Below are 25,495 nucleotides of genomic sequence, written 5' to 3' on the forward strand. Positions count from 1 at the left end.
AACTGTGGTCAATCCGGGGTCTAACACGTTATTATCTGAATAATTGTCACACTACAATGATTCGTGAATACATAGCTTCCAAACACTTCATTTTCCGAAAAAGTACACTCTACTTCAAACAATTTCTCAGCATTACGGACGAGGAGTTGAATTTTTCCTGGGAGAAAATCAATTTAGTCATTTAATGAATCACGTGATAATTATTGCGAAGAAAACTATTTACGAATCCAGGCTGAAAGTTGTCCTACCGTTTTGTACGTAATAGCATTACAATAATGAAACATAATATTGTTTGTTTGTTTGTTTTTAAAATTTTAGTCACGTGAAATACCTATAACCTCTTCAGATAAAACGCATCAAATCTGATGTCTGAACAAAATCGGACGTACTTGAACTCTGCCGTCCGGTTAATGTGATCAGATAAGTTTGATCTTGTATACCGGACTTTACACTGTAGACATTGAGGGCATTTCTGTTATACTTCATTTGCCTTTCTTTTCTAGCTACATTCCGATAACTACAGAAATGTCACCGGTAATCCGGTGGAGATAGCATAACAAAATAATATAGTAAAAATGAAATAACATATCAGAAAATAAATCCATATATGCGTCAGCGGTTAATGTACTGGAAAATATAACAGTGGAGTTTTTTGGTACAAGTCATATTTACGAGCCCGCTACGGCGTATACGTCATCCGTTCCAAAAAATAAAGAAAAATATTAATTGCTCTATTTATTAAACGCAACACTGTCTAAGAACACAATACATTTTGTTTTCTCAACTTAATTCATAAAGCCAGGAACGCATTTTGAAGATTCTTTATATATAGCCGTTGTGTGTGCTTTTTATAAATGGGACAACTTAAGTGGATGAAGTGGAATTCATCTTCTACTTATAATTATGAGGGTCGGCAAGCGGTATTTTCGTAAGCTGTAATCAATTGTTTTTATTTTCGTAATAATGTAATTCAAATAAATAAGAATTATAAATTCGTAGACATGGGCAAGGTGTAAAATGTAATCAAATGTATTTGTCCGTAATTTGTACAAAGATCTTATTTTTTGTAAGCGTACAAAGCATGTTCGTAATTCGTACGCAATTTCAAATTTTGTTTCTTAAACACAAATTATCAAATACTAGTATTTATAAAAGTATAAAATGTATTAGGAATTTGTAAAGTGTAAAAATCTATTTTTATTTTCTGTAAAAACGTAAAATGCCTTTTTTTTTATTTCCTGTAACATGTACCAGCTATCACCCTTGACCCCCCCCCCCCCAATTATGACACCCGGGCAACACTGTGAGTTAGTTACGAGTGAAATTGTTCACAGTGCGTTTGTTTGCCGCGAAATCCGTTGTGAATTATTTCCAAAGACGTCCCTAGTATGTCAATATTTCCTAGAATCCGCCTCGTGAAAGTCAGTGTTTTAGTGAATGACACGCGAGTTGTGACGTATGTACTACCTTTACGTCATCGGGTACACCACCCACATTTCCCCATATAGTTCCGTTCTTCACTGTTCCTGAAATCTAAAGTCATCCGCATAGATGTAACTCCGTGGAAGCATAATAATTGAGCTAACCATTCACATATAACTGTGTGCACTATTGTTTTATTTTCATTGGTGTAAATAATATGCCATTGTGACCGAAAGCAGGGAAAAAACGCCAGGTTGGTATAGGAACTACTTTATTGAAAACAGTAACATACCTTGCCGTTAGTAGTGAGTTGTTCTTCTTCCGGGTTATCGCCATTTTGTTCCATTCTTCCTGTAAATTGAAATTCTGTTTCAGGTTATCCTGTAAATTCATCCGAAAATGAATTCCCGATTACAGAAAGAAAAGGAAAAAAAGAATCAGGATAAATATCAAGCTATACTGACAAGACTTTTACGGGAAGAAGATAACAAATATTGTGCTGACTGTGATGCCAAAGGTAAGGTTGCCACGCGTATTTGGCCTTCTGGAAATATCAACCGGCGACGACCGGCTTTCTGTAGTACATTTAAAAAACACAATGTGGATAAGACAGCACTTTCCTATGTTTCCATTCGAAAAGAAATGCGCGTCTGTTATAGTTGACACAGTTTCGAAACGACCGTAATAGTGATAAACGTAATGGTTCGTTAACAAAATCGAATGGTTCGACCACCGCCACGATCGGTGTGCATAGCCAGAAAACTTCTGTGTTTCACTAGGCGAAAGTTGCCGCGAGCAGAATTCCACTTTGTTTCGCCCTTATCAACGTTATGTAATGACATTTTACACTGATGTGATACCGACTTTCAGCGTATCAATTTATTCAATACATCGATGTATTATATGAATAAATGTCAGAGTTTGTGTGCTGTATCTATTACGTACAAAACTAAACAGTGATTGAATTATCGAGTGTTGGATCCTTCTGTCACGTTAAGTCTAACGTGAATAATAAGTTTATTTATTATGAAAAGTAATAGTAAAATTCCGTTTTTCCATTGTGGTAATTGTAAAATAGCCTGGGTTGAGTGTATGAATTGGAACTAGATGCTAGCCCTGTCAATCTTTTAAAAGACTAATCACATGGCCGGAACCAAAGTTTATTTATTGCTTGTACATACATGTATGTGTATTTAATTTTTGTTAAATTTGGATACAGGATGTGAAACAATACATCATCAGGGGCTTTTCATAAACATAAATCCTGCTCTGTGTAAACATAAACTGTTTGGTGTTTGAGATAACGATGATTAGATACCTCTAAATTTCTATTTTAAGAGACACCAGGATGCACTGATAATCTAAATATCAACCGGAATATTATTCAGATGTTGCGTTCATTTATCACAAGCAAAAGCAAAATTCTTTGAAAATTCATCCTTGTTATAAAATTACAAGATGGTCACTTAAAATTTAGTTCTGGTAATATCTTTAATTGAATCAGCGTCGATTATTTTGTTTTCCTGGTAATTTATTTATTCTGGAAACAGCATATTGTTTTGATGTGTGTAATTACTTATACATTCCTGTCAAATGATTGGAAAAACCAAATATATTGTCTATGGGTTGTATTTTTCAGTCTTCTGATTTACCTTGAAGCATTTTATTTTAGTTGTTATAAATATATATAATTCATAGTAAGAGATTTTTTTTAAAAAGGGTGATGTTAATTAGTGATAGTTAATGAGGGTGGTATACAATGTTAATTTGGATTAAGGGACTGGAATTGGAATCTGTTGTGATTTAAAAAATTTAATATATGTACACGTTTCAATTTTGCTTCACTGATTTTCCAGTCTTGTGAGTTCCAGATTTTGTAAAAGTTCATCTGTCTGGAATTGTATTGTTTCATAATGATGCAATTTGATTTGGGTTTTTTACATATATCTGTACTTTTTTTTTTATATATTCTTTTTGACCTTAGCCAAGGTTTGCCCAAAGTCGCATTTGTTAGTGAATGAATCTCGGCCAGTGGAATTGGCCTTCCCATTGAGTCTGTGGCACACTCACCCAGGGTAGGGATCGACCCTTTTGATGTTCAGTCTAAGGTAGGATTTGAACTTGGGTTTACTGGTCATAAGTCTGATGCGACAACCACTGGGCTACCAGGTACCGGTATATCTGTACTTAATTTTGTCTCTGTTTATAATATTTTCTGTGTGTTACATGTATGTTTTGATATATATTATTGGCGGCATTTTAGGAAAATTTATTTTGTTTTACTTTTTAGGGCCGCGATGGACCTCTTGGAATCTTGGACTTTTTGTATGTATAAGATGTGCTGGTATTCATCGTAATCTAGGTGTACATATATCTAAAGTGAAATCGGTTAATTTAGACTCCTGGACTGGGGATCAAGTTTGTGTAAGTTTAATACATTGTTTGGTCTTGAACTGTTGTGTATGGTCAAACTGGTAGACAGAGAACCCTATGATTTCTTTGTTAACTACCTGTCAGTGGCTATTCAGATTTGTCCACAATTTCGCCACTAATGGCTAAGGACTACTTTCAGAATAAGAATTATTCTGATGCTATGGTAACCATTTAAAAAACACAGAAAGAATGGTTAAAAATATTATGTCTGAATAACAAGTACCATATTTGCTCAATTAGAAGTGCATGTTTTTATGTCAACTTCATGGGTGTGCTTTTCTACATGGCTTGACATAAACTTTTAAATTTGCTTGTTCGAAATGCATGTTGCCTATATATTCACTATAGTTTGTTTGAGCAAGTGATTTAATATTCTGTTCTATAGTCACAATAATATCTACAAAAATAATGCAATATTTTCCTGGGCTCTCTCTGGAATTTGCTAGGTAATAGTAAATTTACTAATCAAGAAAAAAAAGTATTAGTAAACTTTGTCTGGAAACTGCGGAGCATTTTCCCGCGACCGAGCACAACGGGGAAGAGAGAAGGAGAGGGAGGTGTCCCCTCTGTCATCCGCTGAAAACAAGAACAGCATGCTGAAAATGGTGCGTGCTGGTGCAACCTGAGCTCTAATTTTGTGTGTAATTTCATGACATCAAATTAGGCAGTCTGCTCCACAAAATGTACCATTTATGATGGTACAACAAAACATCACAACAAAATATAAAATGTAGACACCAGAACCTTTATTTGAATAACTCAGTATTAATTAAACATATTCATGATAAGCTCACATTGTTATCAGTGGGGAAAATAGTCATCATTCAAAAGTTCACTAAGTTCACTGCCAAGAACATAAGTCTGTGAATAAATTTTCACGGGAAATTTCTCAGAAAAAAACTCTATGCCAATCAATATTATTATGAAGTAATCTCCCGTGCTCATCGTGCAAACCCGCATGTTGACGTTTATGACGACACAAAATGACTATTTATTTTCATCGAAATTTCTGAATTAAAGTGAAAAAGTAACTTTCGGTCTTGTAACTCGATCTCAATGCTAAGAATGCCCGGTAAGAATGTTACACAAATTATAATATTTTTCGATCGATTCGCTAACATTGTCTCACCTTCCATTAGCTGTGGAATCATAGCCCTATGTTGCCGACCGCATTATTTACGTGACAGAGACTGGCCGGCCCATGTTTGACATACAACAACAAAAATAAAAACAAGACGTCCGAATGAAATTGGTAGGGCAAAATTAGATTGTATGTCGCACCAAAGAGCTATGGAACCGCAGCTAACCTTCCATTATTTCTGAAATCGTGTTGCAGTACGATCAACTTTCAGTTTCTTGGTGCTGTCAGGGTTAGGACACCCATTTGTTTCTGGTTCTGAACACGATTTAGCGGTTTCTCCATCTCGTCGTGAAAAATAGTCGTCGAGCAGTTGTCTGCTCCTTTTTGACGTAGTCTCCATTTTCAATAAATAAATAAATCACGTGTTTGATAAGGGCGACATGAAACCGTTCCATACTCAGAGTAATGTCGCGGGGTATCTTGAAACACATGTCGACTAAACTACGCATGTGCGATGACACCAAAATAACTTTAGAGTGGAAAACTACATTCAGTGGCAGTTCCGTGTTGATCGCGATCACCATGTAACAATTGTTGCAATCTTAGAAGTAACGGGACGTTGTTTAACTTTAAAATGGCAATCACTCAAACCGTAACACACGTGATGATCACAGTCGAGTCTTGACAATTAAATGAGCGCGATTTGCGAGGGTATTTTTTACAAAATGTGTTCGTAAATCCTACTAATAGATATTTATTTTGTTCGTAAATTTTGTCAAAATTTCGTAATTTACGACATTTGCGAGCGACAGCGAGAGCACAGTTTTCATACGTTCATTAAATTTTGGTGAATTTGATTCAATGCCTTTTCAAATGTTCAGCTAATCTATTTACAATCTCAGAAGATGTACATCTTGAATTACCAAATTACAGGGAAGCTAAATTCTTGAATATGAATTATTTTTGATGTCATGTTTCAGATGTCAGTAAGTTACTAAAAATTGGTACCAAAATAACATCTTCACCATAAATCGTTCCTGTTAAAGCAATGACGCAAACAAGTCACCGACATAGTGTTGCCAGTGTAAATCCGTGCATTGCAACGCTTAAAAATGCCTACAACATATGATATACAGTGACCCCTCAGTGAGTCGCAATTTTGGGTAGTTGGATGGCTCCCAAAAATTCTATTGTGTTTTACAGTAAACGAACTAATGTTTTGTTGCATCATATATTTAATTGGTTGTTAATTAGACTAAGGGCTGGAGGAGACGACTTAACACCTACTGTCCGTCAATTACTAGGATACTACCCCGTAAGGGTGATGGCAGTCTGACTCAAGGTGTTGATGAGGGTGCAAGTCACAACTATACATACTGTGGAATACTTTATTTTCGCTGGAATTAATTTTCGCTGAAAAGGCTTTTTGGGCGATTTGCTTGGAATTTATTTTCACTGATTTTTCATGAGTTTAATGTGAAATATAGGAAAAAAAGTATATTCGCTGAATTTTATTTTCACGGAATCATCCCTTCAGCGAAAATAGCGAAAATAAATTCCAAGCGAAAATAAAGTATTCTACAGTACTTCTTTGCCGTTATGCCTTTCATATAACTTTATGAAACTTGTCACAATGAGTTGAATTGGACATGGACGCTGTGATGTTTTTTCAATAAACATACTATAAACTCATATGTGTATGCATGTATAAGCTTTTTATCCATTTTCAATGCATAAACCCCGCTTCACGGAGCCCCTCGGTAAGTCGCCAACCCAAGTCCTGCTTTTTGTTTGAATTGAACACTTGCGAGGAGTCACTGTATATTAAATGCCCTTCTAATTTAGGATTTGTTCTTTCATGCAATGTCCATGTGTTGTAATGAAGCTAAGGCTGATATCTTGCATAAAACCATGCCATGAATGATAAGTTTGTGTAACAAACCAGCTGTGTTTTCACACCAACCTACATGGCTTAAGGCTAGAATAGACTTCTAGATCATTAATATTTTTAACTTTTTTTTTTTATTAAAATTTTTAAAAATTTATATCAAATTTTTAATTTATTCCACTCCACAGTCTGCTCTTAAAAAAAACTGAATACACAAATGCCTGCTACTTTACAATTTAATGGAAATAATTTAAATGAAAATAATTGTTTATGTACATTTATCAGGAGTGAATGGCTTCCTTTTACATACATAAATTACTAGTATATGTAAATGTTAATTGGGGGTTGATGACAATAGATTTTATGTAAATCACCATTAATGTTATGCTAATTTCTAAATGGTGATGTAATAGAATTAGATTATGCAAACAAAAGAGTTACAGTTTTATGCTAACGTTTCATTTGCATGTTAAATAGCATTAAAGTCACACTTGTATCCAGGGGCAACACATCGCGTAGTGCAGTCAACTCTTTTCTCCATGCTTCAGTGACAACATTTCAAGCAAAGCTTTGTTTCCATGGAAACAAGCATGCTTTTTATTTGAATTTGTCTATTTTTAAAAAAAAATGAATGGGTTGAAACGTAACATTACTCTGATCATTATTGTCTGGTTTAACTTGCAGAGTATGGAAAATGTTGGTAACAGAAAAGCCAGGGAAGTCTATGAAGCCAATTTACCTCAGCCTTTCAGAAGGCCTCAGTCAGATTCGTATCCTTTTCACACAGGTGCCATCTCTGTAAGGAAATTGATTATTTGAATGAAAGTACCGGGGTAGTACGCCCCCTTAGTATGTTGTAAAAGACCTTTTTTCAAACTTCTCATGATTAAACATGACAAAGACTATAGCGTCGTAATGGGGATAAAACATCGTTGGGGTCTCGCGAAATATATGATTATATACCATATACACATACTTATTTGATGATTGTCAATTTTGATGAATTTTAAAATGTTCCCTTCTGAAAGATCGGTATTTTGACATTGAAATACAAAAAAAAAGAAATTTAAGCTAAAAAAGTCATCAAATTTTTTCACGGCAGACACTTTGTCTACAATGTTCATGCATAATGCATGAAGTACTGAAAATTGTAATATGATTGATTCAATTATCTGTTAGTCTGCCGGTTTTTTTATGACACAATTATGTGAGATTCTACTAAAGGTAGCTGTTTTAAAAATTTTCGATTTCTGTTGCCAAGCCTCTTTCATGTTGGGGGTCAGCTTGACACTATCATTTTAACAAATTGTACCGAGTCTGATTGATTCCCTAAAGCTGTAATCTGAATTAATGAGCTATGTGAGATTCTCTTGTCACATTGAGCTGTTACTTCCCAGTACGCAGAACAAAACAGATATAGCAGAATAAAGAAAACTTAGTATTCCTGTAACTTGTTATCACTAGTTTACATAGTAATTTTCAAACATTTTCAATGTATACGAGAAAATTTGAAAGCTATTGATTTCCTTGACATTAATAACTTGCAGCTCTCTGGAGCATTTTATAAGATGCAAGTACGAGAAAAAACAGTACATGGATAAATCGTACGTCCCCAAACCGATCACGGTAAGTTTGTGTTTATTATCATCAATTCTTAATCAATCATTTGTGGCTTTCAGATGTGTGTGTGTGTGTGCGTGTGTGTGGTACCAACATTGTGACGACTTCAATTTAACTTTACACAGAGTTGTGACGACCCTAACTTTTTTCATAATAAATATATATTTAATCGAATTTAAATCAAGTTTGCGTAGCTTAGGTTTAGTAAAGAGGAAGGTATGTTTCAATATATATTAATATTTATATAAAAGTACCATACCTTCCCTTTTTACTACCGTACTTATCCGGGTAAGAGCCCATGCCTGGACAAACGCCCACCCCCCACTTTTGACACAATAAAGAAGTTGAGGTCATATCCGGGCACACGCCCAGGGGGTCTTTTTCTACACAAAACAAAAAAACTATTTTCTATTCGTTGACTGTGGTTGTATTAATAGTTGACTTTCTTGAAGTCTGTCGTGATAATTATAAAAATTGTTAATTGCGTAAAACAAGGAGTGAACGCAAAATAGCTGTGACAGCTTTCTGCCTTCAGGGCAGCGCGTTCACCGCTGATTTTTTTCAGAATCATAACAGTCGGCAAGTCTATAAAAATAAATATTAAAGCAGAAACGGTAGTTCTCTTTTTGAAATATGTGGTTGCCTGAAAAAGGGCCGGCCGTTTGGTTTGTGCATCCTTAGAAACGATTCAAGCAAATCGTATAAGGAGAGACGCTAAGCAAGTGTCGCACTCGTTCGGCTTTAGCGTCGTCCACAATGAAAACAATGTTGCAATATTGTAGCAACCCGTACCTGGGAGAAGTGTTGAAATCATGTTATTTTGGCTTTATAAATATTTTGTAGCAGCTTGCGAATCCATAACTGGGGCCAGCACTTTTGCAATGTGGTGCCGAAGACTGCCAACTTTTTTACCATCTTTTATCACCGCTATTGCATTTCTGTCATGAAAACTATTCTTCTGTCGTTGGATAAAAAAAAAAAACTTCCTATTTCAAGTCCACGTCCAGTCTGTTAAGAAAGCAATGTCACGATTTGACCTTTATGATGAAATACTAGTAGTGATGTCATTCTTAGCCAATCAGTAAAGCAGATGCATAAAGGTCAAAGATGATTGCTAGACTATAAACAAAAGCATCGTGTGCCATCGCAGCAGAGCGACCCCATTTTTCTTGTCTCTTTATTATGATTAGACATGAATGAAAAGTGCCAAGCTGACAGACTGCAAAATCCGTGGATTAAAAGTGCTAAGTCCAAATTGCGTGGGACGATATTGACGAACTTCAGGAATAAGTTGTAGGGATTTTGTTCGACGGCTACAGTGACGCCGACTTGGACATTTGAGGGTTTTGAGTTTGACAAGGATGACAAAGAACGTACAAATAAAGATCTGAGAAGTTTTTTTCAAACAGCTATGAATTTTTATGAATTTTACTGTGTAAATTTGTAAATTATTATTGATTTTGCATGACTGTTGATTCGTAATTTGTCGAGACCGGAAATCATTTTACGCAGTTTAACCCCTGACATTTAAATTCATTTTGAGTTCACGCGTATTGGGCGTGTTTGTTGGCGGGAAAATCCTAATTCAAATGATTTCTCAGTGTCGATTTTTATTATTTCTGGTCTATTTGTCACATTATAAGCAATACATTATTTTTGTTTTACTTCTAGTGTTGCATATTGTTCATTTATTTCCGTTGCATGTTATTATTTGCCGTTCTATTCCCTGCCGCAGTTCGATCTGCCTATTGTAAATTTTTGCGAATTTTCGTTTTTTTTCGCCGGGGATCTCCTGGCAAACGCCCATCCCTTCTTTTTGGCAATTTTCTATGTTCAAGACCCTGGGCTTATACCCGGATAAATGCGGTATTTAAACCTAAGCTTCGCAAACATTTCTATGTTCAGTATCGCCATATTCAGCTTTTTAGTCCCCGTTCGGACGAAGTCCAAAAACGGGGACTTAGAATTCGGTCTTCGTCCGTCCGTGCGTCCATGTGTCCGTGCGTCCGTCCGGAATCATATCTCAGAATCTGTTGGACGGATTCTGTTCATTCTTTGCATGTGCCTAGTACTTTATGTGGGACATATGCACATGCAGTGGTTTAGCGATTCAATTCAAAATGGGCGACTGGCAGCCATCTTGCTTTTTGAAAATGTTGTATTTTGGACACGTTTTGTCAGTTTTCATTCAAACTTGGTACATAGATCATACATGCTAGGATACATGTCAATGACAATTCATTTCACAATTGGATCAAAGATGGCCGACTGGCAGCCATCTTGCTTTTTGAAAATGTTGTATTTTGGACATGTTTTGTCAGTTTTCATTCAAACTTGGTACATAGATTATACATGTTAGGATACATGTCCATGACGATTTATTTCACAATTGGATCAAAGATGGCTGACTGGCAGCCATCTTGTTTTTTGAAAATGTTGTATTTTGAACATGCTTTGTGAGTTTTCATTCAAATTTAGTACATAGATCATACATGTTAGGATACATGTCCCTGACCGTCCGTGAGATCCTGAGTCTGTCCATCCGTGCGTCAGTCTGTCCAGAGTCATATTTCAGAATCCTGTGGACCGATTCCGTTCATTCTTCGCACGGGCTTAGTACCTTATGTGGGACATATGCACATGCAGTGGTTTAGCGATTCGATTCAAAATGGCCGACTGGCAGCCATCTTGTTTTTTGAAAATGTTGTATTTTGGACATGCTTTGTCAGTTGTCATTCAAACTTGGTACATAGATTATACATGTTAGGATACATGTCCATGACGATTTATTTCGCAATTGGATCAAAGATGGTCGACTGGCAGGCATCTTGTTTTTGTTTTTTTATGCGGTATCTTGGATGTGCTCTGTCAGTTTTCATTCAAATTTGGCACACATACAGTACAGTTCTCGCGGAAGCTTTGGCTTCACTTCACCTTCGCTTCAGCATCGCATCATTATGGCATTGTTATGGCTTCAGCATCACTTCAATGTCGCGACATTAAAAAGTTAGGCGATTATCGCTTCGCTTCAATGTGGCCTCATTATGGCGACAATGTGGTATCAGCATCGCTTCATCAAACAAAGAAGTACGGAACTCATTTCGCCCAACCTCTCGCCCGCTTCCGCTTTTCAATCGCTCGCTTTTGCTACCGCTTGTTGAATTTCCGCTTTATTTTCGACTGTGCAAAAAATCGGACTACTAACAATTTTCTGGTTTTCATAGATCACAGTTACTAGTTTAGTAACCGTGCATAGATGTTAAACAACCGTCAAAAGTTCAAATACTTTTTGTTTTAACCATCTATAATTATATGCACGCAATCTGACCCCTTGACCTAGATTTGACTGGGATTGACTATTTTATTTTAAACAATATTCTGACGTGACGCACTGCTACAAAATGTATTTCAACAGAAGTACGACATGGTTGTCCGGGTTTCTTTTCCTGACTGTGTTGAGTTTACGATTTGTATAATTATTGTTATTTCCCCCAAGGAGAACACAAGCCGAAGGACCATGAAGCTAAATAGAAGTCTCACACATGGACTGAGTGAAAGAAAATATTTCTAAGGCTAAAACAAAACCTAATATCCCTTTGTGTATTTGTCAATTTTGCATATACTTGTTGTGACAGTATGTTCGTAAATATCTGGAAAAAATCTCGTCTTTCGTTAATAATTTAATTTGTTTGAAATGTCTACCGACCATGCCCCAATAATTTGTTTGGAATATCGATCCCCGTTGGTTTCTCTAAACGGTCCCGACGTCCATTATTCAACACAATCAGCATTTATTTATCGTAAGTCATGGGGATCATGTTCCGTAATTTGCGGGCTGTAAAACCAAATAATTAAACATGTACTATTTATTATATATATTTTTTTATCTCGTGAAACTACAACACAGCGTAGAGTTGTCGCGGTGAAACAGTCGCCTTGAAATCGATGGAACTTCAATTATCCATTTCTCCCCTTGAAATAAAATTTAAAAAATTCGCTAGCTTTATTTTATTCAAATCCATAAAATTCACGACATTTGTTGGCAACTTCCGCGCTAAAAATGGTTGAAACTGTGGGTGTGGTTCTCTCGCAAAGTCCCGTTGATAATACGGACAAATATGGTTCTGTGACCCAGGTCGTGCTCCGATCAGGTGACTTTCAGCAAATCAATGATGTTGTAACAAAGCATATTTGACGCTAATTGAAGGGTCGTCGTACTGTCCAATCTCCGGCGTCGATTCACTGTGCTGTGACAGGCTTCACAATCATTCACTGAAAAACATCGGTATATTTTGACAAACGGCTGGGATTTGACCTCAGTTCAAAAAAAAAAAAAAAAACTGGGCTGAGATACAAATCAGTTTTGCAAGTTGGGAAATAAGGTAAACCAGATTGGGGTCGATGATATTCAGTATCGAAGGACTTCCGTGTGTATAATGAGTTTCAAATTGTTCATCGACTGGTCACCCAATAAATTATTTCTGCATGTCAAGTGCTATTCGATTTTTTACCAGGCCTGTGGCTCGTTTTTATTCGCAAATATTTTTTTGTGAGAGTACTTTTAAAGTACGTATAGATCAGGCTCAGGTCACTGATCGTGACTTAATTTTGAAAATTGGATGTAAAATTTTACCAGACCGACGCTACCACAACCATCCAATCATAGTTGGAAATGTACGCACTTGTTTTGGAACTTTGTATCAAGCTGGCTGGTGACAACGCCAGGCGGCGTTCGCGTGTTTTGCATGTATTAGTAGTCCGGGCATGGGATCGGACTCGGCTAAAACTAAACGAAACACAGAAAAATACCACCAAAATGAGGAATCTGAATCTGTTCTCTTACCAGCAAATAAAATGAACGAAAATAAGGTAATTTTCCAAGAACAGTTTCATTTCGTATAGCAAATTGTGTTGTTTCCGAACGACGATTGCATCGTGTGATTTAAATTTATCACGTTTTTCCCTGCCGTCAATACGACACTCGTCACCGTGCAGATTGCAATGTACTTCACATAGTTTTTGGTACCCAATACTCGCAACATTAAATAATTAAACAAGATATCTGTTTAAAATGTCATTTTACTCTTGGTCATATTATTTTATTCCCCTTACCGCTTTGAATTTCAAATCTATTACATATCGAACTTCTGTACATGTGTTTTTTCTCTACTGCCTTTCCATGTGAAAATAATGAGGTCATACTCATGTCACAATACTTTGAAGCTGATGCCATGTTGATGCCATGAGACTGCAAAGCTGAGGCCACGATGATGCCACAAAATAAGAGAGGCTAACACAGCTTCAATTTTCAATGACGCGAAGCTGATGCTACAATGATGCGATGCTGAGGCGACAATGAAGCCATGCGTATGCGACAATGATGCCACAAAAGCCAAAGCTTCCGCGAGAATGTACGATGCATGTCCATAATAATTTGTTTCAAAATCTGGTCAAGGATGGCTGATTGACAGCCATCTGACTTTTTGGCCTTACTACTATATTTCCACAATTTATGTACCATTTTCATTCGTGTTTGGCACATACATATCAGTGTGTTTCGTAATCAGATCAAAGATGGCCGAATAACGGCTGTTTTTATTTTTGGCCATATTACTACTACATGGAACACGTGTTTTGATGTAAATAAACAATCTGTTGTATACGCCACTTGGAACTCAAGTTTCAAGGACATGCTTGCAACAACCCTTTCGCTTTAATATGATGAGCACAAAGAGAACTTTCAAAAATTTTGACCGGGACTGTGTCATTTTCAATGACTTTTATTTAATTAAACTTAATTACAATGCAATTCTACGTTGAATTGCATTGTAATTGAGTTTAATTAAACTCCAATTAAAACACAACCTTATATAGGAACACGTTTTTAATAATCGTGTTCATATCGATTAAAAGTTAATCTAATGTGTGTCGTTACAACGATGGTACGACGTGAAGGTGTGTGTATGTGTGTGCGGTATTTATATACTGTCAACAACTTGAATTTGATCTTTAAAAGAATCGACAATGTCAATTCACTTTTATCATGCTAGGGCCATGACTATTTGCATTCCAAGCTTGATAAAGATAAATTACTTTGAGTTTGCCTTGCTTTGCTGAGCTTTGAAAAATTCACTAACATGATTATATTCCTATATGGTTGAACAGTGCAATTTTTTATTTGAATATGAACCTAAAAGGAGGTTCCTCTCAACTCGCAGCTTAACTCAACTACATTCACACTCGCATTTTATTGAATCAATCATCTAATCCTTGCTATTTTGAGTCAATCTTTGCAGCAGTGTCTTTCAGTCGTATTTTACTAAAATTTTATTCAAGGACAAACTTTTTTTTTATTTCTGGCATTTTGTATTCAAATCCACCTGATTCAAGGTGGTTATTAAGAGGAAATGACAACATTTCCAGTATCATATTTGCTAAGGAAACACTGGACGCGAAAATTAGTGATTATATCAGAACTAATTATAAACTAGCACAAAAATGGCAGATACATCTAAGATAAAAGTTTTTCTGACATTTTCTTGCAATGCAATGCAATGTCTTGGCAAACAAAATGTGATGAAGAAGTCCTTCATCCTGTGTTCAGTGTGCCTTATAAAACAACTATGCAGTGAAATCAGTGATTAGTGATCTTTCTAATATTAAGTTTACTCAATTTTAGTGTGAAATTTACAATGATTTCTTGTGTTATACAACCTATATTCAGATAAGGTTATAGATTGAATTTCTGTAATAATTAACTCTTTACATATTCATGATTCCATATGGAATAGACATTAGGCCAGTAACTGGCCATGTGAGAATACAATTTGCAAATATTATGATTAATCGTAATTTCTCAGGCAGTTAATCTGTAATATAGCTCTTACCAGCGAATGGTCTGACCAGCGAATGGTCTAATACTACTAATACAATTCAACTCACCAGTGTTATGTTTTCACTTTTCCCCCTACCTGTGCACCATGTGTGCTTTAGACGGAAGCCAGCGCTGCTAGTCCCGCTAAAAATACTAGCACTTTAGTTTCTGTGGTGAGTGTGTCGATCATTTCCCAACTACGTTCCACTTATAGCACAATAATATTGAATCCTGTTTGCACCCGTAACCCACTCTCCGGTGTATATAATAATTTACTATTGTGGTACCATTAGCCCTACAATATTGCATGTCACCTTTCTGGTGATAGGCTTTACACGCAAATGACCGGCAAGATTTTATTCAGTAAGAGAGAAACACATAACTTGTTAATGCCCCTCAAATAGTACTCCATTCTCTACAGTCCTTGTATGATCATGGTGTTTTGGGGGACAAAAACAAGTTGCATCTCATTGAGGTTTCTACAGTCACTTGCGTCTGAAGTCTATTACTGTTTACATGAGAAAAATGAATCCAAGATTTCATCTTTATGTTAACTTTTCATCCACCATTGTTTCTGAGATATTTGTGTTTTTTCATCAATAGGAAAACCGAGCAATCTGTAAAAAAATGTTTTTGAACTCAGAGATGCTGAGGCAGTTCACTTATCCTGTATTCAGTTTTAACTTGGCTGAATCCCGGTTGAAATTAAAATTTTGAGCACTGCAACTTTTCCCACTAAAATGTTGATGCTTTACGTACAGTACTTTTCTATATTTTGGATAACAAGCATGTTATTTTGGCTACTTGTGATTAAGCTGCTACTTAATTTTGCTAAATGCCATGAAAAATTCATAGATCAAATTGGCCAAAATAACATATTGCAAAGTTTTTACTCCATCGCATTATTTAAAAAGTCTTGAATAATTTGCTAGTAAAGTAAGTATTTATGAGTTGATCTACGAATCATGAGTAAACAAGATGAAAATAGAACATTTGTACAAATGTATGGGTATACAGTAGGTACAGTCCAAACGTAACTTAACTTAATACTAGCTGGTTATAGTATTATTCTTATCAATAATTTTAACTTATTCTTCCTAAATATTTGCTCAGTGTTAATAAAAGAAGGCATAATATGGGAAATTACTCTGATCAATTAACTATAGATACATATCAGATTTGAAGGAAAACTGAGCTAGCTAACCAGCTAGCATCTAAATGTTATGTTTAGACTGTACTGTATAGAATGTAATGTTTAATAATGCACATTTAATGGTGTCCTGTTTAATATAAACATTGATAATCTGGTGTGCGATCCAGTGTTCAATATTCAATATTTTTTATTAATAACTTTCTTGGACATTTTGTTCTGCAATGCTTGTTTAATATTAAACTGGTGTATTACTATTTCATGTATTTTATCTCTTCTTTAATCTTTTGACATTATTTGAACATCTTTTTTCTTTTTTTTTCGTTCTTTAGAAACATGATGATAAACTTGATGAATCTGAGAAAGACAGGAAGAAACGGGAAAGAAGAGCGAGGTCATCGTCAATAACATTACCAAAGCCAGCAGAGGTTAGCCACATTCTTTCTTCTTACTTTTTGAAATCCCTAAAATCAATATGTGGCTTATATGTGGCTTATATTGGAGTTAAGGTTTTCATCCATAATCGTAGAATATCCCAGTTTTCTGCAGTTACTAGTATTGCATTACCGTAAAATCTGTATTAGAAGCCGCATCCCTAATAGAAGTCGCACCCATTCTTTTTGAACAATTGAGACCTAAAAAATCACCATTTCTCATATGTGTAGATGCTCTAATAGAAGCCGCGTCCCCTCTGTTGCATTGTTTATGGTACCATTTTATTAGAAGCCGCGGCTTTTAATACAGATTTTACAGTACTTTCATTGAGATATGAATAATTCAATAATGTTAGTTATTAATAATTTATTAAGATATAAAAGCTATAAACCACTCTTACTACTATAAAATATCTTGCTTGTTTTGTGTCTTATACTGTCAAATATTTTATTATCGTGCAGGTCTTATTTTCGCAGAAGGTAATTTTGCACAGAATTATTAAAGTTCCATGTGAGCATCTAATTAAATATCATGATTGATAATGATTTTCACAGGAAGTGTCGTGAACCAGAGTGGATGATAGAGTAGATGCAAAAACAAATTACACAATATCCATACATAATTCTTGCAAAGAATCGGAATACAAGAAATAAATATTAAAACGATCCCTTTGATCCTTGGACACTCGCCTGAAATACTTGATATTTAACCAGTGATGCCCAAATTGCTTCATTTACAAGTGACCATGGGCATACAATGCACTTTGTGACATTGCAACAGATGCATGCTAAAAAGTTGACATATGTTCATAGCAATAATTATGTGACACTTATGAAACCCAAAAATTGATTTTCGCTTTTATTCATTAAGTTAAATGCCTTTTTTCCCCCTGACTATAATAAAACAAAGTAGTCGTAACATTTTTAATCAGAATGCAATCAACATCTAGATCCAAAAAAACTTGCGTATTTCACTATTAGAAGATCGGGAATCTGGGCTCTCTCTGGAATTTGCTAGGTAATAGTAAATTTACTAATCAAGACAAAAAAGTTTTAGTAAACTTTGTCTGGAACCAAGAACAGCATGCTGAAAATGGTGCTTGCTGGTGCAACCTGATATAATTTTGTGACATCAAATTAGGCAGTCTGCTTCACAAAATGTACCATTTATGATGGTACTACAAAACATCACAACAAAATATACAATGTAGACACCAGAACCTTTATTTGAATATTTGAAATATTAAATGAACATATTCATGATTATCTGAGTGTGAAAATTAGTCATCATTCAAAACTTCACCAAGTTCACTGCCTAGAACACAAGCCATTTTTGACATATTTTGTAAACTGGTTAATAACTTTGAGAGCAGTTTGTTATTATCAGTTATATCAACAATATTGTTAGCGGATGAAAATATTCGTCTGTTTTTCATTGCACACCATATTTCAAAAGCACGATGGAAATTAAATCTATCCATCTCCCTTAAACTTGGAGTTTCTAAGGATAATGTCATAAGACAACTAACTGATGACACCTTTAAGGATGCTCTGAGTTTATTTTTTATGAGATTATAACGTGAAAACCCACGTTCACAGTCAGCTGTACTAACTAGCACAATAAGAGCTATTTTGGCTAATATAATTGTATTTGGATAGCTACTTAAAATATTAGTACACAATATTTGCTGCCATGCTGTTTGTATGGCATGCCTCTAAAATTACTTGGTGATATTCCCTTCACATCTAACCATTCATCCTTTAAATCACTGGCTTCAATGACTGGACTAAAAACTTCATTGTCTGTAGCCTTTTCAGCACCATAATGTTCACATAAAATCTCTATTTCCTGATTTCCATATGTTCTGTATTCATCACTAGAAGGAGGTGGTAGGTTATTTGGTACAAATATTTTGAATGCACCAAGAAGACCAAGATTATCAAACCTATCTTTGAGATTTGAAATTAAGTTATCTAGATAGTGTTTTCGACTACTCTCAAAAAATTTCCTGTAGTTCTTACTGTCTAAAATAGCAACTCCCTCCTCCCCTTCATCAAGAAGAACTGAAAATGAGATTCCTTTATCAAGAACTCTTATGTAAAACTTTCCAGATTCTGGGGGTTCATCTGGCACCAAACTTAAGAAATTGAACAATCTGGGACCAGCATTTTCTTTCATATTTTGGAATGTGTCAGTTTTTGCTGTAATGTATGTATACAATATTGAACAATCACTGTCTGATTTTTGAAAAGTCTTGCTTAACAAGTTTAACTGTTTTAAAACATCTGACATGAAATAAGAGTTGCTAGAAATTGATAAGTGGTAACAAATTTTAACAACCCAACTGCAGTGCTATCACCAGACCCACTATTTGGGTATGCATCATCAGCTAAACATAATATCATTGGACCTAGGTTCCCCAAGACTGCATCCACTGCTCCCCCAACTGACAACCATCGTGTGTCACAGGGCCTTGTGAACTGCCTAACGGATTCTATATTTAATACAGAATAAATTCTAGCAAGTTTTAATTTGTGTTTGGAGGAATAGTGAAAATAATTATAAATTTGGTTAAGTTTAACTTTAAATTTATCAATATATAAGACCGAATGTGATGCCTGGGAAGCAGCCAAGGCAAGGCGGTGTGCAATGCAGTGTGTAGCTATCAAAAATGGATTCACTTGGTTTTTCAGAAGTGTTGTCACCCCCTTGTGCTTCCCAGTCATCACACTAGCCCCATCAGTAGAAGAAGCAAACATATTTTCCAGTACTAAACCTTTATCCTTCAGTACTTTTACAACACTGTTATAAATGTCATCAGCTGAAGTTCCTTCCTGAAGACCCACTACTTCAAAAAACCTAATTTTAACAACACCTTTGACAATATAACGCAAGTATATTATTACAGTTTTGTCCATGGCAATATCAGCCATTTCATCAATTAGAATAGCATAATACTTGGATTCTTCTAGCTCTAACAACAGCTCTTCATCAATCACTACTTTCATGGCATCTTGGAAGGCATGAATGGAATCTGGATGTTGGTAGTTTGTGTGGGAATCAACATTCAACCCTTTCAGATCATCACAACCCTATGAAGACAAAATAAAAGCACAATTTAAAATTGATAAAAATATAATGCTAAATAACTATATCATGCCAGTGAATGGTAATATTTGAGGACAGTAACTGTTTGGAGCTGACAATGAATTATGTATACATATATGAACCTTAAAATAAATATAGAGAGGCCACATGTTCTGAATAAAGACTGTATTGATTCAGAAGAAGGTTATTGCATGTATCTTACCTCTCACCTGCATTAAAGTTAACCAATTAAGATCACTGAAATGATCATTAGGGCAGTTCTTCTTAGCCAAATAATAAATATTTTTCATAGCAGCCCTGATAGTAGCTTCTTCTTTGGTACTTGCGTTAGCAAATGCCTCTTTGAATGCCGGGGCATACACCTGTGCAGCAGCAGCTGCCTTGTGGTCAGCAATTCTGGCATGCTTTGTGCAGTAATCTTTAGTCAGATAAGCACATCCACTAGTGAATGAATTCACCTTTCCACTTTTAATGCACCACTGACAGGTCATTACTTTAGTATCCATATTATACTCTAACCATGGAAAAGTAATCTAAAGAAATAAGAAATTTGGTATATATTACCACATAAAACATTTACAAACACAATAAACAAAGTAAGAATAAAATACCATTGGCACTAGTATATTAAACTATAAGTACAGCAAATAGTGGACATAAAATTATGTGACAAAAAAAATATTAGATTACTGCGCTGAACTCATTTGGGCCGTTAAATCATGTGAATAAACTTTCCCGGGAAATTTCTCAGACGCCCACAGAAGAAAAATCTAGGCCAATCAAAAAGCTGTATTGTTATTGTGATGTAATCTCCCGTGCTCATCGTGCATTACAAACCCGCATGTTCACGTTTATAATGACACAAAATGACTATTCATTTTAATCGAAATTTCTGAATTAAAGTAAAAAAAATAACTAATAATATTTTGGTCTTGTAACTCGATCTCAATACTAAAATGCCCGGTAAGAATGGTACACAAATTACAGATATTTTTCGACCGATACGCTAACATTGTCTCACCTTCCATTCTGTCTGAAATCGTGCTGCAGTACGATCAACTTTCCGTTTCTTGGTGCTGCCAGGGTTAGAGCAGCCAGGGGTTTCTGGTTCTGAACACGATCTAGCGATTTCTCCATCTCGTCGTGAAAAATAATCGTCAAGCAGTCGTCTGCTCTTTTTTGACGTCTCCATTTTCAATAAATAGACGAATCACGTGTTTGATCAGGGCGACATGAAACCGTCCCATACAGAGAGTAATGCCGCGGGGTATCTTGATACGCATGCCGACCCGACTAAACTACGCATGTGCGATGACACCAAAATAACCTCAGAGTGGAAAAGCATTCAAGAACATTTCCGTGTCGATCGCGATCACTGTGTAACAATTGATGCAATCTCAGAAGTGATGGGACATTGTTTAACTTTAAAATGACAATCACTCAAACCGTAAAACGCGTGATGATCACAGTGAAGTTTTGACAATTAAATCAGGACGATTTGCAAAGGGTATTTTGTACAAAATGTGTTCGTAAATCCTACTAATAGATATTTATTTTGTTCGTAAATCTTGTCAAAATTTCGTAATTTACGACATTTACGAGCGACAGCGAGAGCACAGGGAATCTAGCTTTTTTAAGCTCCGCTGTCGACTTTGTCGAGCGGAGCTTATCATATGAGTGATTGTCCGTCGTCGTCCGTGTCCATGTTTTACTTTTTTGACTTCTTCTTGAAAACTACAAGCCTGAATGCTTTGATACTTGGTGTATATGTACCTTGGGTAGACCTCTCTCAGATTTGTTCATTTTATGATCGTATCTTCAATTCTCTAATTTTGGTGAATACATGTATTTTTGTCATTTTTGGTAAAAAGTGATATTTTCGACTTCTTGTTAAAAACCACAAGTGCAATTGCTTTGATATTACATATATAGGTACTACATGTGAATCTCTCTCAGATTTATTCATTTTCTAATGATATCTTTAATTCTCTAATTTTGATGGATATTTTTTTTATTTTTGGTAAAAAGTGATATTTTCGACTTCCTGTTAAAAACCACAAGTCCAATTGCTTTGATATTACATATATAGGTACTACATGTGGACCACTCTCAAATTTGTTCATTTCATGATGATATCTTCAATTCTCTAATTTTGATGAATATTTTTGAAATTTTTGGTAAAAAGTGATATTTTCTTCTTGTTAAAAACCACAATCATTTATGGTCAAAAATTATATTTTTGAATTCTTGTTGAAAACAGCAAGTCCCATTGCATTGATACTATGCATATTGTTCATTTTCTAATGATGTCTTCTGTTCTTTAATTGAAATGTGCATTGTTAACAGCGGAGCTATATCAGCCGAGGGGCTGCTTGTTTAGACAATTTATGACATGAATTTTTAATGTATGCTAAATTGACAATTGCAACAACCATCGCCGAATCAAAAGGAGACTTTCCTTTGAACAATTAGCCACCACCACCACCACCACCATCCAGACCTGTTTCTCACCTCTTGCCTAAAACTTCTTAGCATCAAGCATGTCAACAGCCACTAATAAATTTCAAACATAGTGCTAACCACCCATGTCTAATGGGTTCATATTTAATACAAGTCTTCTGAATGTGTCATTGATATTTTTTTTGTCTCTGTTCTTTTTCTTCAGGCAAGCTCTGTACCCCGACCACAGGCATCGGCCGCAAACCTTCCTGTGCTGCAACCGGCTCAGCAAAACAAAAGTACAACACAACAAATAATATCCACATCACCGAAAACAGCGAGTCCATTGTCAACATCACCTCCAGTACAGCAAAAACAATCAGCAGCAGTTGATTTGCTGGGTCTAGGTAAGGCTATAAACCAATCAGAAGAGAGGACATAATTAATGTGCATAAATTTGCATACTTAATCATGCCTGGAATAATTTTAATATGTTTTATTATTGGATACAATTTCATCTAACATTTACATATATTTCAATAATTTGACAGTAAATGTATTTTGGTTAAAAATAGATAAGTTATTAATACATTGTCCTGTAATCACAATATTCAAATGTTCCTCAAGCATGCCCTATAACTATATTCGAGGGTGACAGAAAAACAAAAATTGATGCTTGTCAATTAATGAAATGAAAGACAGTGGTCAACATGCCTTTAGTCTACAATTCTTCGTTTCTTAATTGCTTTATTGATTTTTTTTTTTATCCTATATTCTTCAATATTTCTGGAAATGAACCCTAATTTTGGAGCCAACAGACAAAATTTGAGTAAATATTTTGGTTTTTACTCCACTATTTTTGTCCTGAATGAAAGTTAAGACCTTAAACAGGGCAATTTGTTATGAAACAGATTATAATTGTGTATTCTTGAGTTTTTTACTTAAGGGTTGTGAATAATTAAAGTTTATTTAAATTATTATTATTTGATTAATTAAACTTTATCAACCCCTCCTGTAACCCCAAATAAAACCTTCAAAACAACACAGCAAATTTTATGCAAAGTAATTAGAATTATTTTTGATTCTTTTCTTTCTGAAATGAAGAGAAAACATTTGCTTAAATATCCAAAGTCTCTAAAGTTGCGGAGTACAAAATCAACTCAAAATATCGCCATCCTTCTCTATACCAGATACTCCTGCATCTAATGTGGATCTCTTTACCATGCCGACAACAACAACACCTCTAACTAGTTCATCAAAGCAAGATTTGTTCCAGCAAAAAGAGAACCAGGACCCAGTGCCGACTTTGTTTGACCCGGCTCCACCAGCGAAAGAAGAAGAAGAGAAGTCATTGGAGAATCCCAAGAATTCTAAAGATTCCATCATGGCACTGTATGGGTCGTCAAGCAGTCAACAAACAATGTACAATGTACCAGGTGAGGAATGAAATAAACAATAACGAACAATTTGTGATTCCTTTTACATTCGCCGAGCCAACATAATTGTGTTGAGTGTAAAAGTATTTTTGTTTCCTTGCATCACCTAATTTTTTGCTCCACTGTCTACTTTGTTGAGTGAAGCTTATCATATGAGGTGATTGTCTGTATGTCGTCATCTGCGTCAACTTTTTACTTTCTTGAAAACTACAAGCCTGAATGCTTTGATACTTGGTGTGTATGTACCTTGGGTAGACCTCTCTCAGATTTGTTCATTTCATGATGTGACTTGTATGTTGCGCACATTTATCACATTCTTGTCACCCGACTATCACGTATGCTTCTTTCCGTTATTGCATTAAGTGTCATTCTCTCGTCTCTCATTTTGATCATGTATTTTACAACAGCACACTTTCTTTGAATTGATCGCTCACGCATTGCTCTCGTACATCTGATTTCAGGTGGTCTCTACATACCACAGTCGTCTTCGTCACATAGCATATCCAACGGACCAATCAGTACTAGTAGTTCAACTACTACCAACGCAATGATGTTTGGACAACAATCTCAACCACATTCACAAATGCAGCAGCAGCCACAGCCATTGCCGCAGCAACAGCCGCAGCCACAGTCAGCCACGGCTGCTATGAGTAACATGATGGGGTATGGCATGATGACACAACAGCCTGTCTACAACGCACAACAACAGCAGTATATGCATCAGGTATCTAAACCAATCTGCTATTAGTCGTTAAACTCATTTCTAAAAATTTAAAATCTACATTACGTACATGTACTAACAAGTTTAAATCATTTCTCAAAAATTTTGAGATATTGTAAAGGTTTAAATTTTCCCTGACATATTAAATTGAGCATATTTGCTGAATTTTAAATTTCAAATTGTCCACTGAAACAATGAATTCTACTGTAATGTTGTTTGTTCATGTGGATGTAATATAGTGGATTTCACTTAAAAGCAAAAATACTGAAATTAAAACTTAGTAAATGACTAGTGCATTTACAGTAGAGCATTTTTTTCCACAATTGGATTGATGGATTTTGAAAAAGCTATAAATTTGGTTTCCATGCCAACATTTATTTACCACCTTCCATCATTCAATCTCCTCTCAATTAATATCAAATATTTAAAAAAACTTTCTATATAATTACTAATCGAAACACCTAAACACAGTCTTTCCTCTGGCCTATTTTTTCACATCCTTTCCATTCCTGTTAATATCTGCCGTAAGTTGACTCTTATCCACGTTTATCCTCTCACAGCAATACCAACTACAGCTGCAGCTTCAACTGCAACAACAACAGCAGCAGGTTAGAAACTAACACACATACTAATCTCTTGTCTTTTTCACCGTTCAGTTTGTCATCCTTTGATAAAAGTCAACACATGCTGTAGTTAGAGTTGTGGTCACATGTCATTTGAATTCACTAAGGTTTATATTCACCAAATTGCTATACTTATCATGAATTCAGCTACAAAACCAAAACTCCATTAAATTGCTCAGAAAGGCGGGCCATTTTTCAGAATCTCGTGAAATCCAACTTTTTTTGTTTGTTTATGCCACAGAAAGCAATGCTTGATGCTCGAACA

At 35.4% G+C, this 25,495-nt stretch overlaps 1 protein-coding gene and 1 pseudogene across 4 annotated transcripts in view; one reads left to right on the forward strand and one right to left on the reverse strand.

Annotated features, from left to right (window-relative positions):
- The first annotated feature begins 1,279 nt into the window (after positions 1-1,279).
- LOC100371552 (stromal membrane-associated protein 2-like) overlaps positions 1,280-25,495 on the forward strand; it is a 34,814-nt gene continuing 10,598 nt past the window's right edge. The window contains exons 1-11 of one of the 4 annotated variants that reach the window (XM_085493134.1): positions 1,280-1,675; positions 1,798-1,939; positions 3,713-3,846; positions 7,509-7,594; positions 8,372-8,450; positions 15,438-15,491; positions 16,801-16,896; positions 22,677-22,857; positions 23,641-23,886; positions 24,348-24,610; positions 25,168-25,215. In XM_085493134.1, the coding sequence (XP_085349260.1) occupies positions 1,822-1,939; positions 3,713-3,846; positions 7,509-7,594; positions 8,372-8,450; positions 15,438-15,491; positions 16,801-16,896; positions 22,677-22,857; positions 23,641-23,886; positions 24,348-24,610; positions 25,168-25,215 (1,305 nt within the window). In that variant the 5' untranslated portion in view covers positions 1,280-1,675; positions 1,798-1,821. Of the gene's footprint in view, positions 1,676-1,709; positions 1,940-3,712; positions 3,847-7,508; positions 7,595-8,371; positions 8,451-15,437; positions 15,492-16,800; positions 16,897-22,676; positions 22,858-23,640; positions 23,887-24,347; positions 24,611-25,167; positions 25,216-25,495 lie in introns of those variants that run through there. The other 3 variants (XM_085493135.1, XM_085493137.1, XM_085493136.1) reach the window with 3 other exon arrangements.
- Positions 18,183-21,203, reverse strand: LOC146731599 (E3 SUMO-protein ligase KIAA1586-like; annotated as a pseudogene).

The sequence above is a fragment of the Saccoglossus kowalevskii genome, chromosome 18, assembly GCF_978046115.1.
Source record: "Saccoglossus kowalevskii chromosome 18, keSacKowa6.1, whole genome shotgun sequence".
Taxonomy (NCBI): Eukaryota; Metazoa; Hemichordata; class Enteropneusta; family Harrimaniidae; genus Saccoglossus; species Saccoglossus kowalevskii.